General features: G+C 48.1%; 1 protein-coding gene and 1 long non-coding RNA gene across 3 annotated transcripts in view; one reads left to right on the forward strand and one right to left on the reverse strand.

Annotated features, from left to right (window-relative positions):
• The window catches only part of LOC116074285 (uncharacterized protein 114841037), a 9,462-nt gene extending 6,970 nt beyond the window's left edge, over nt 1–2,492 (reverse strand). Inside the window, exon 1 of the mRNA XM_031346609.1 lies at nt 2,361–2,492. Within this exon, the coding sequence (XP_031202469.1) occupies nt 2,361–2,369 (9 nt within the window). The 5' untranslated portion in view covers nt 2,370–2,492. The remainder of the gene's footprint in view (nt 1–2,360) is intronic.
• Nucleotides 2,493–2,543: 51 nt separating this feature from the next.
• LOC116074287 lies at nt 2,544–13,004 on the forward strand. Of its 2 annotated transcripts, XR_004112165.1 has the most exons (6): nt 2,544–2,614; nt 3,074–3,148; nt 4,313–4,434; nt 7,736–7,822; nt 12,504–12,638; nt 12,913–13,004. It is a non-coding gene; the product is annotated as an uncharacterized LOC116074287 (long non-coding RNA). The 2 variants fall into 2 exon arrangements; XR_004112164.1 differs by lacking the exons at nt 12,504–12,638; nt 12,913–13,004 and having other exon boundaries at nt 7,736–7,852.
• Nucleotides 13,005–13,051: the final 47 nt, after the last annotated feature.

A 13,051-nucleotide genomic window follows, 5' to 3' on the forward strand; every position in this document is an offset into this window, starting at 1 on the left:
TAACCCCGCACTGTGGACGAGCCGTGCAGCCCACACATACACCTGTAACCACACACTGTGGACGAGCCATGCAGCCCACACATACACCTGTAACCACACACTGTGGACGAGCCGTGCAGCCCACACATACACCGTAACCCCGCACTGTGGACGAGCCGTGCAGCCCACACATACACCTGTAACCACACACTGTGGACGAGCCGTGCAGCCCACACATACACCTGTAACCACACACTGTGGGTGAGCCGTGCAGCCCACACATACACCTGTAACCACACACTGTGGGTGAGCCGTGCAGCCCTCACATACACCTGTAACCACACACTGTGGGTGAGCCGTGCCCCCCACACATACACCCGTAACCCCGCACTGTGGACGGCAGACTCAGGAGACTGACTATTATCAGCCTAGCTTCAGGCTCAGTAAGAGATCCTGTCTCAGAGGACTGAGGTAGGCAGTGACAGAAAGGGACACCATGCTTGTCCCTTTAGCCTTTGAGTGCACACAAGTGTATATATGCATGCAAATGCACACCCACCCACATTAAAGTTAAAGAATAGAAAAGACATGACTTTCTAAGTAGGGTAAGCTCTCTCCCTGTATCAGAGTAGGTCTCCTAGGAAGACACTGTCCTTGAAAGGTCCCTGGCCCATGGGTAGATGGCCTGGGTTGGCCCCAGCCTGAATGTCATAGCTTGGAAAGCTAATTCCACACTAGCCAAGAACCTTTTCTTAATCTGAAGTGCTGATGAACTGAACCCAGGGTCTCTCTCACTTCTAGGCAAGAGACTAGACTACATCTCCAGCCCTGGCCTTAGACAGAGATTCTCCCCTTACTATCTCACTTTCTGGTAGCTGGCCATGTGCCTGTTGAAATGCAAATGCCATTGGGGTGAGGCAGCTGGGAGTCTCCTCGGAGCACCCCAGGGCACCTGGTGTTGTGGAACCGCATCAGGGCTTTGCAGGTTGAAGGCTAAGATCTGGCCTGCCTCCGCCCTTACAGGTCAGGCAACCTTCAAGCTTCTGCAAAATGGGCCCCATACAGCCATCTACCTCACCAGCTAGTCCTGGAATGTAGTGGGCAGTGCAACTACAGGAATGCAGTGTGCATAGTGATCAGATTGGCTTTATATAGTGTAGCAAGCACCCTTACCACCGGATGCTCCTTGCCTCAGTGGTGGGTTGGGGGACTCCAAAGACAGCAGGTGGTAGACCCAGGGTCTACAGCTAGCTAGCTACTGTTCAAATTGTAGCATCCCCTCCACCGACTGAGTATACTCTCTGAGTGTTAGAATACTCTATACTTTTTCCCCACACTTGCTGAGCCAGTGAGATGGCCCAGCAGATGCAGGCGCTTGCAGCCGAGCCTGACAGCCTGAGTTTGATCTCCCGTATGAAAGGAGAGAAGCAACTTCAGCAAACGGCCTGACTTCCCTAAGTATGCTGTGGCGTGTACACACACGCACACACACACACACACACACACACACACACACGCACGCACACACACACACATACACACACAGACACACACACACAAACACACATACACACACACAGAGACACACTACACTCAGATACACACACACACACAGATAAACACACACACAGAGACACACTCAGAGGCACACACAGAGACAGAGAGACACACAGGTATGCACACACATATACACACAGAGTCACATACCCTCACAGAGGCACACACAGAGACACACCACACACACACACATACTCACAGAGAGGTACACATATATACACAGTAGCATACACACAGACACACAGCACACACACATATACACACAGAGTCACATCCACTCACAGAGGCACATACACAGACACACACCACACACACATACACACAGAGAGGAATGCGCTCACACACACACACACAGAGGTATACATACATATATACACAGTGGCACACATGCAGACACACACCACACACACACATACACACAGAGAGGTACACATACATATATACACAGTGGCACACACACAGACACACACCACACACACACACACACACACACAGAGGTACACACATACATAAATACACAGAGGCACACACACACACAACTCCTATACCTAGACTTAAGCAGTGACCTAACAGATTTGTCTAGGAGGTGCCGACAGAAGAGTCTAGAAGGTGCACTGCAGAAGCCAAGTCTAAAGGAACCAGAGGAATCGGGTGGTACCCCACAGGACACAGCAGAGCCCCGCAGGAAGGGACGGAGTTCGGTCTTGTAATCCAAGCCCCAGCTCTAGGAACACAAGGCCTGGAAAGGACCCTCATCCCCCTTTAGTCTATTTCTATCGCTGTGATCTCAGACCGCCCAGCCCCGCCCCATGATGCCATCTCACTTTCAACATTTTTGATCTGAGTCTTCTTTGATGGTGAGATGGGACTTCTGGTAGTTAGGAACTCAGAGGCACCTGGGGTGTCTTGGGAGGGTACTGAGGACACCAAGGCAAGGGGCCCTGTGTGGGGGCTTGGGTATTATGATGTTTCCTTACAGCATAAAGTCATCCATCTTCCTAAGAAGACACAGACTCAGGGTCCGGCCCTCTCCCCTCTACAGTGTGCCCCCTAGAACCCTCACAGTGTGGACAGTGGGGTAAGATATTTCTAGTCTCTAGCAGGTCCCCAATTCACTGGCAGAGAAGCAGTACATCCTCTCTCTCTCTTTCTCTCTCTCTCTCATTCTCTCTCTTCCTTTCCCTCTCTTTCCCTCCCCCCTCTTTCTCTGTTTCTCTCTCTCTCTCTCTCTCTCTCTCTCTCTCTCTCTCTCTCTCTCTCTCTCTCTCTGGCTGATGGTTTTGATTTGGATTTATTTTATCTTATGTGTATGAATCTTTGCCTGCATATATGTATGTGTACCACATGCATCCCTGGAGGTACCCAAGTGGGCCAGAAGAAGGCAGTTGGCCTTCTGGAATTACAGTGGTTACAAGTCTGCACTTGGGTGCTGGGAACTGAATGCTGTCAGCAAGTCACCGAGCCACCTCTCCAGCCCTGAATGCTCTTGTTCAGTGACAGGCCCTCACCACCTGCCTTCAAATTCTCTTTATAACAGAATTCATTCCTTAAGCCCGGATCCCCGCCTTCTGTTTGTCCCTCTTCTCGTTTACTTACCTTCTAAATTACAGAGGTGAGACAAGCAATGGATGGGTAAAAGGTGATTGAGAGGTAGGGATGATGTGTTGCTGGATAGATGGGAATGTACCAGCTCTCCTGTTTGGATAGATGGATAGATGAGAAATGAACCAGCCTTCCTGATTTGGATAGATGGGGAATGAACCAGCCTTCCTGATTGGATAGATGGATAGATGGGGAATGAACCAGCCTTCCTGATTGGAGTCATCTCTGTCTCCTCATTTCTTGATGTTTCCTTTACTCCATATGCTACAAGCTGACTTATTTTTGTTGTTGCTTTGTTTTTGTTTCTGCTTTTTGTTTGTTTGTTTTTGTTTTTTGAGGCAAGGTTTCTCTGCATAACAGCCTTGGCTGTCCTGGAACCGCTGTCTAGACCAGACTGGCCTCGAACTCAAAGGCTTGAGCCACCATGCCCTGCAGCCAGCTTCTTAAGCACATCACACCCTACTGGGCCCTCAGAGACTTGATAGATACTCCTCCTCTTATTATACATTGAATCAGAGGCAGGAGGTGAAGGAATAGAATGGATTGTGGGATAGACTTCTGGCTTGCTGACTAGGGAATGGATGGATAGATAGATGGACAGATGAACTAGGGGGCAGATGGATGGATGGATAGTTGGCTTGCTAACTAGGGAGTGAGTTGGTGGATGGATGCATTAGTAGATAGACAGACAGCTGACTTGTTGGTCAGAAATGGTTGAGTCGGGTGGGTGAGTGGATGGACAGATGAATGTGTGGACACGCAGATGGACAAACAGCTGGATTGTTAGCCTAGACATGGAAAGTAGGTATATAGACAGAGACAGACAAAGAGCCAGCTTGCTAAGAAATGAATAGACTGAGAGATTGACAGATAGATAGATGGGGGATGGTTACATGGGGGATGGGATGGGTGGATGGGGAGATGGGGATGAGATGGGTGAGTGGATGGATGGGGGATGGGGAATGGTTGCATAGGGGTTGGGGGATGGGGGATGGGATGGGGGGCTGGAGGCTGGCTGGGAGGTTGATGAGTATATAGATGGTTGTTTCACAGAGAACAGATCGTAGCCCAGGAGCCAGGTTTCCTGAACCTGAATCTGAGCCATACCTTCTCCTTGTGTGTGTCTTTGAACACACTGATCAACCCTCTTTGTATCTTTTTCCTCCACTGTGAGATGGGTGGACAGAGAGTCTCTTCCTATCAGACTGGGACAGAGTTGGCAGGATGATGACCAACACAAACTCATCACTCCATAGATACCAGCAATCACTATGTGGGCAGCTAATTGATTGACAGGTGAGTGGCTGAATGGCCCGCCTTGATCTCATCTTCAAAAACAAGGTGGGGCTGTGGGGATGGCTCAGCTGTTCAGAGCACTGGCTGCTCTTCCAGAGGACCAGGATTTGATTCCTAGCACCCACATGGTGGGTAAGAACCGGTTGTAAGTCCAGGCTCAGGTGATGCAACACTGTTACCTGGCCTCCTGATATACTAGGCACATACATGGTATACACATGTATACATGGTACATACATGTAAGCCGCTCACACACGTAGAACAAAACAAAAATATGTAAATAAACAAACTTTGTTTTTAAAAAAAAAGTTCCTACCCACTGGGGTCCTAGCTCCTGTGCACCACACTTGAGTGGAGCCACACTGCCTGGCTTAGGCCAGTTTTGGCCTTGTTTTCTTCCTGGCACCGCGTCTCTGCTGACGGAGGGTGACTTTGTTGAGTGGCCTTTGGGGCCCAGAGGCAAAATGGAAGGGGAGGTGCTGGTGGTTGTAGGCTGGACCTAGATCTCATACCCTGATGGTCATAACCTCTAATTTCCAAGGATATGGGGAGGGGTTGAGCACCAGGAGAAGAGGCGGCAGTAATCGGAACACTGGGATCTCAGGAAGAGTGGGAAGGAGGGCCTGAGGCAGGCAGCCTTTCTGACCTAAGCAAGAAGTCCTGTCAGCCCTGGGCCTGCAGAGGCTCTCAGAGGAGCCTGTAAGGCACGAGGTTTGAGAGAGAGAGGAAGGGAGCCATATCCTGCTATACAAAGTGGGTGAAGGCTGGAAACCCAAGGTGATCTGGGACAGGTCCTGGCCACCCTCTGAGTGGCCCAGGTCCCCTTTTGTGCCACGATGTTACTACACATTTGATAATGGGCACTCCATCACACATGGAAGCCCTTAGGTGGGAACTTCTACATGACTACTAGGCTATGTTCTGCCAAAAGTGTCCCTAGCCCAGACCACACTACTCTGATGTGGAAGTGTTATAGGGTGGGGGGAGTGTGTGAGGGGGTAATAGCTAGGGAAATCTCCCATTAGGAAAACCTAGCCAGGCAAGTCTTGCCTGTTTATTTCTTTTTTCCTTTTTGTTTGTTTTGTTTTGTTTTGTTTTCTTTCGAGACAGGGTTTCTGGCTGTCCTGGAACTCACTCTGTAGACCAGGCTGGCCTCGAACTCAGAAATCCACCTGCTTCTGCCTCCCGAGTGCTGTGATTAAAGGCATGCGCCACCACTGCCCAACTTACCTGTTTATTTCATTTGCAGTTTTTGTGCTGGGTTTAGAGGTGGAGCACCTGCCTAGCACAGGCAAGGCCTGAAGCTCCATCCCTAGCAGTTGCTCCATAGGATGGGCAGTGGTGGCACAAGTTTGTAATCACAGCACTTGGGAGGTAGAGGCAGGTGGATTCCTGAGTTTGAGGTCAGTCTGGACCATGCCAGTTAGGGCTTCATACTATGACCCTGACTCTAAACAGATAGATAGATAGATAGATAGATAGATAGATAGATAGATAGATAGATAGATAGATAGATGATAGACAGATAGATGATAGACAGATAAACAGATGATAGACAGATAGACAAATAGATAGATGATAGATAGATAGATAGATAGATAGATAGATAGATGATAGACAGATAAACAGATGATAGACAGACAAATAGATAGATGATAGATAGATAGATGATAGACAGATAGATGATAGACAGATAATAGACAGATAGATGATAGACAGATAGGTAGATGATAGACAGATAGGTAGACATATCGATAGATGATAGATAAATGATAGACAGATGATAGACAGATAGATTGGCAGACAGATAGATGATAGACAAATGATAGACAGATAGATAGACATAGATAGATGATAGATAGATAGATAGATGATAGAGAGATGATAGATAGATAGATAGATAGATGATAGACAGATAGATGATAGAGAGATGATAGATAGATAGATAGATAGATAGATGATAGATAGATGATAAATAGATGATAGAGAGATGATAGATAGATAGACAGATAGATGATGATAAATAGGTAGATAAACAGATAGATAGATAATAGACAAAGAGATGATAAATAGATAGACAGATAGATAGATGATAGATGATAGATAGGTAGATAGATAAACAGATAGATAGATGATAGACAGAGAGATGGTAAATAGAGAGATAAATGATAGACAGACAGATAGATAGATGATAGATAGACAAATAATAGACAGATAATAGACAGGTAGAAGATGATAGACAGATAGGTAGATAAACAGATAGATAGGTGATAGAGATGATAAATAGAGAGATAAATGATAGACAGATAGATAGATGATAGAGAGATAGATGATAGATGATAGACAAATGATAGACAGATGATAGATAGACAGATAGGTAGATGACAGGCAAATAGATAAGATGGTAGATAGATAGACAGATAAGTAGATACATAGATACATAGATAAATGGCCTCTCGATCCTTCCTGGGTGGAAACTCCAGCTCCGTGATTTGCTCGGATGGCTTCACCTCTCTGTGCCTCAACTCCTAATTTACTAAGTGGAGGTCCTAACAGACGTGATCCTGATGGCCCCTGGTGAGGACCCTGGGCTCAGAGTTCAGCTGCTGGCTTACACTGGCAATCTTTCTACACAGTACACGATGCTGTCTCACCCCTGTTTCTGACTTATGACCTCATTGTATTCATCCTACAAGTTCCTGGAAGGTAAGGGCTGTGGTCCATCCTCCACAGTGCTCAGCCATCAGGACTCTGGGCTGACCTGGAGCACAGGAAAAGCCACACAGTCCACCCCACCCACAGCCTCCCACAGCCTCCTGCCTGCCTGCCTGCCTGCTGTCAGGTGCTGATGGTTGAAAGGGACAGAGATGACCACGGCCTTGCATTAATAGAGCTGGTTCTGGGGCATCTTCTCTCCCCTCCTTACCTGCTCTGCATGTGCAAATTACTTAGTCTCTCTGATGGTCATTTAAAAGTGCAGAGTGCTGAACAGTTGCTCTGCTCATACTGTTGGCTCTGTAGCATATGAGCACTCTGGGCACCATGTCTATCTTTACCTCCCTTCCTCCGCAGCACCCCTGACCCAGCCAGTCAGCCAGAGGCAGCCATTAATCTTGCTTCAGTTGTTTGCTGTCCTGATAGTGGTCATTTACATAAGCAGTACTGTGTGTTTTAAATCGTATTCTTTTTGTTTGTTTTAGAGCTCTGATCTCTTCTGAAGATTTTATCCATCCCTGCTGTTTTGAAGCTCTGTCTGGGTTGCTGGGTGAGCATCTAGCAGCTCACTTCTGATCTCTTCCAGGTCCTGTATGAACAGTGTCCACATGTTCCCTCTGCTTAGAGAGATGGACCGCATATGTCTGTTCTCCACACAAGCAACACTGCAATGGTATTACATACATGTCCTTCTAAACTCCCCTCAATTGCTGTTTTTTTGTTTGTTTGTTTGTTTGTTTGTTTCTCTGTGTAGCCTTGGCCATCTGGAACTCACCCTGTAGACTAGGCTAGCCTCAAACTCATGAGATTCTCCTGCCTCTGCCGCCTCGCCCTGGGAAAACCACCTTTGTGATCATGGTATCTCCCCTGCCAGGTAAGTATTTTTTGTTTGTTTGTTTGTTTGTTTTTTGAGACAGGGTTTCTCTGTGTAGCCCTGGCTGTCCTGGAACTCACTCTGTAGACCAAACTGGCCTTGAACTCAGAAATCCGCCTGCCTCTGCCTCCCAAGTGCTGGGATTAAAGGCGTGCGCCAACTACTGCCCGGCCCAACTTTCTATTTTGAGATAAGGGTTTCACTAAGTTGTCCGGGGTGACCTTGAACTTGAGTAAGCTTTGCTTTTTGATCCTCCTGCCTGTTCTCTTGAGTAGCTGCAATTACAGTCTTTCGCTACCAGGCACAGCTCTATTTCTTTTGAAGTGTACACATGCACACTTTCCTTCAGATGTGGGTGTGTCTCCCTGACCTTCAACTTGACCTTGTGGATACCTGTTTAGCCCTTCTCACTGGCCTTGCTGGGATTCTCCTTCTTAGGGTGCTCTGCGGAGTTGAGTCTGCTCTCTTGCAGGCTCTTCTCTGACACTTGGTTCTGTTTAGAGCCTCTGCATGCAAAGTCAGTGCAGGGGGCACGGCAGAGGCAGGTGGGCTGAGCATCTGGTGGTACCTTAACCCATTTTCTCCTTGCATCGTATGATACTCTAAATGCTTAACACCTTGCTTTTCACAGGAACCAAAGAAGGCTGGGAGAGGTGACTGCATGATTGGGGTCACAGTCCTGAGATGTAGGAGAGCTGGTGTTCAAACCTAGTCAGTCCCCAAAGCAACCCCACTCCTGCGCTGGTGCCTGGGTTAGAATTCCACCAACACAGCTCATGGGGGGCGGGGGGAAGGAGCTTTGGTTCATCAGTTAAGAGTGCTCGCTGCTCTTCCAGAGGTCAGGTTCTCTGAACCCGTACTGAGCAGATCTCAACACCTGTGGGTACAGTTCCAGGGAAATCCCACACCCTCCTCTGGCCTCCATGGGCACCTGCATGCACATGGTGCCTGTGCAAACTAAAATATGGTAGCAGACATCTTTAATTCCAGCACTGGGGAGACAGTCCCATACAAGTTCCTGGCCAGCATTGCATTGTGAGACTCTGTCTCAAATATGTGTGCATGCATATGTGTGTGCAGTGTGTGTGTGTGTGTGTGTGTAAATAAATAGGAAAGTGAATGTCTTCCCAGCACCAAACACAAACCTCCTGCTCAGGGCAGGCAGACAGACGTTCACACCTTTCAACACCAGCTAAGCAAGTGTTTGGGTCCCTTGGGGGGTGGGGCGCGGGGTGGTGTCTGCAGTCTAGACTTCCATTTAGCACTGTCACTTCTCCAGAGGAAAGAGGAAGGTGGAAGTCCCCCTCTCCAGGGCCCTCCTCCATGGCGCTCCAGGAGATAAGATGCCCTCTACGTGGGAATAAGATGCTGCTCTGCAGCTGGGCTCATCTGGGTATCAGGTGGTGGAGGGAGCTCTGGAGATCTAGCTGCAGAGACCAGGGTCAGATAGAAGTGAGCTGAAGATGTCTCCAGCACCTCTCCCACTCAGAGAGAACACAGGCTTTAGCGCGGTGGAATGGGGTTTCTGGTTAGATAGTGACTTCCTGGGCCAGATCCCACCCCACATGCCAGAGTGGTCCAGGAAGTTGCAGGTTGCTGAGTAATGGCTGAGCAGAGATTAATTACAGGATGGGCTATTGTCTGTGCCAAAGGGATGCCTGCTATCTGACTGTTTCTTTTACTGTAGGAACAGGCATGCAGTAATGGTACTAGTTGACTAAGTTCAGGCAGGAAAGAGAATCAGGCTTGGCCCTGCTCTGTCTCCTTCCTAGGCAGCAGAGGATGACCTAGAATTTCTCATCCTCCTGCCTCAACCTCTCCAGTGCTAGAATTACCAGCATTCTCCAGCATGCCTGTTTTCTGTGGTGCTGGGGATTAAACCCAGGGCCTTCTGCATGCTGGGCAAACAGTCTACCTGCCAGGCCACCCACATCCTCACCCCCAAACCAGGCTCTGACTCTGCTAGGGAAACTGAGTTCCCATAGCTCTGGTGTTGACAAGATGATATTTGAACCTGGGGGTGGGTTCTCCGTATTGAACCTAGATCTGCAGACTGCCCCGTGTCTGAAGGCAGTGGAGGGGAGATGGGTGGTGTGAGAGCCAGCCTAGAATATGCTGACAATCAGACCTCAGCCTCAGACATCTCTGGTATTCGCAGGTCACAGCAGGCCTCAGTGTCCTCAATTCCCAGCCAAGATGCACCCGTATGCAAAGGGATCAGCTCTGGGGAAAAGTGAACAAACATTTCAGGGTGTCCCTTGTGTGCCAGGCCGTGGGCTGGGTGCTTCACCCTTATGGTCTCCCTAGCAACCTCAGGTGTAGCCCCTGGCCTTCCTCCTGGTCCTCGACTGAAGAAGCTGACTCAGCACACTTGCTTCCGCCTGCCAATCATGGCCAGGCAGGCCCATTGTTTTCCCACAGACGAGCAATTATGCCCTTCTGTTTGCAGTGTGAGCTCACAAGCCCCAGCCCTCGTCCTCCAGGACACCAGTTTGATTCTCTCATCAGTTAAGTGGCTTCTTCTGCCCCTCTTTCTAGCCCTTCCCATTCACCTTCCCGCCAGCTATCAGGGTGGAAATCCTTAGAGCCTGAGGTGATGACGCCCAGTGGCAGAACTCTTGAGATCAAGCCTGAAGGCTTGGGTTAGATTCCCTTGCAGCACAAAAACAAAGCAACCCTATGTTTCCAGTCTCCCTTGCCCACCCAGCTCAGAATCCTGTGGGGACAATCTGGTAGCCACTGCTCTTGGCTACAGCCTCTCACACATTAAGGCACATCCTGTTTTCCATGAGAGATGATAAACTAATCTGAGAGGTGTGCCTAATAAGACTCCTCTGGGTAATGACAGGGAAGATGGCTCAGCGGATAAAGGCACTCGCTGCCAGGACGTACAACCTGAGGTCCATCTCCAGGACCCACAGGGTGGGAGGTAAAAACCAGCTCCTACAAGTTGTCCTCTGACCTCCACTTGTGCCCCGTGACCTGTGAATGCTACCGCCACGACTCCTCCCCAAATAAGTAATATGTAATTTTTTTAAAGATTTATCTATTATTATACATAAGTACACTGTAGCTGTGTTCTGATACACCAGAAGACGATGTCAGATCTTATTACGGATGGTTGTGAGCCACCATGTGGTTGCTGGGATTTGAACTCAGGACCTTTGGGAGAGAGTCAGTGCTCTTAACCGCTGAGCCACCTCTCCAGCCCAAATAATGTTATTTAAAAAGAAATTGGACTGGAGAATTGGCTCAACACTTGTTGCTCTTCCAGAGAACCTGGGTTCAGTCCCCAGCACCCACATAGTAGGTCTCAACCTCTCTCTTCTGATCTCACGGTATACATATACACAGGCAAAGCACTGAAACACAAATAAATAAATTAAAAATTTTTTTAAATAAAAAAAGATAGCAAGGGATTCAGACACTGGAGTTTACAAACTGCAGGCCCTTCTAGACCAAGATCTCCACCTGCTTGCTTTCATTCATTTATTTGTTTGATTTTGTATTTACTCATTCATTTGTTGTTCATTTGTTTGTTTGTTTGTTTGTTAAAGCAAGTTCATGTGTAGCCCAGGCTGGACTTAAACTTGTTACCTGGCAGAGGGTGACTTTGAACGCCCGAATCTCCTGACTCCACATCCCAAGTGCTTTGTGAGATTATAGGTGTGCATGCAATACCCGTCTGACTTTGTTTTAATTTCAGTTTTTATTTTTGAGACAGGATCACATTATGTAGCTGGCTTGTAACTCAGGCTTGAAACTGTGATCTTCCTGATTCCAACCCTCCACCCCCACCTCCGGGCGCTAGGATTAAAGGCATGTGCCTCCCTGTCCAGTTGTTTCTAACTTTAACTTTCTGAACCATCTCCCTCCCACTTGCCTCCTCCTTCAGCAAACACTTTTACTAGGTTTTAATTTATGTTTTCAAAGTTTCTCTGTGCCAACAAAAGCAAATAACACCATACTTGCCTGTCTCTCCCCTTCCCCAAACAGCAGGATGCTGACACACAAGGGTTAGTTATCATCTCATCTGAGATACTTGCGGAGTCGGCAGGCTTACTCATCTCTCTTTTCCCGAGATGGTATTTTTCGTGTTGTCCAAGCTGATCTTGAACTCCTGGGCTCAACTGTTCCTCTCCCCTGAGCCTCCTGAGTGACTGGGACATGTCCTAATGATATGTAGAACCCTTCCTGGAGAATGACATTATTATACCATTGTATGATGTGTCATAATTTACTCAGCCAGCTGCCTCCTGGTGGCTTCTTTATTTTAACTAAGTGTATTGCCTATCTATTCTTTGGGGATTTTATTCATGTATACAATGTGTTTTAATCACACCCAACTTCCTTTTTCATTTAAATACAGTGTGTGTGTGTGTGTGTGTGTGTGTGTGTGTGTACTTTGCTATCTGTAGAGGCCAGAGGCTAATTTTAAATGTCTTCCTCGATCACTGTCCCCTTTGTTTTTTTGAGACAGGATCCCTCACTGAGCCTGGAACATGTGGTTTCAGCTGGACTGGCTTGCTAGCAGCTTGTGGGATCCACCTGCCTTTGCATCTTCATCCCTCCTGCACTGGAATTACAACTGCACACCACTGTGCCTAGCTTTTGTGTAGGTGCTAGTAATTTGAACTTGGTCAAATGCACAGTGGCTTTCCCCACTAAGCCGCATCCCCAGGCCCTCGACTGGTTGCTGAGCCCTCCACATTCTGGCTAGCCTTGTTGTAACAGTTCATACCCAGCTCCATCTGCCTAAGCCCCCGCAGACACTTCTATATATTCTCCCTTAGTATCCCAGACCACTGTGTTCAGGGTTTCCTCCTCCTCTTTCTCATTTATCTTCCTGTGGTTCATCTCACCATGGCTCTGCCTGTTTTCCCAAACAGCCACCAGCACCTGAGGCTCAGAAACCAGGTCTTGTTTAATCCCAGCACTCAGGAGGCAGAGGCAGGCGGAATTCTGAGTTCAAGGCCAGCCTGGTCTACAGAGTGAGTTCCAGGACAGCTAGAGCTATACAGAGAAACC

The sequence above is a fragment of the Mastomys coucha genome, unplaced genomic scaffold (genome assembly GCF_008632895.1).
Source record: "Mastomys coucha isolate ucsf_1 unplaced genomic scaffold, UCSF_Mcou_1 pScaffold3, whole genome shotgun sequence".
NCBI lineage: Eukaryota > Metazoa > Chordata > Mammalia > Rodentia > Muridae > Mastomys > Mastomys coucha.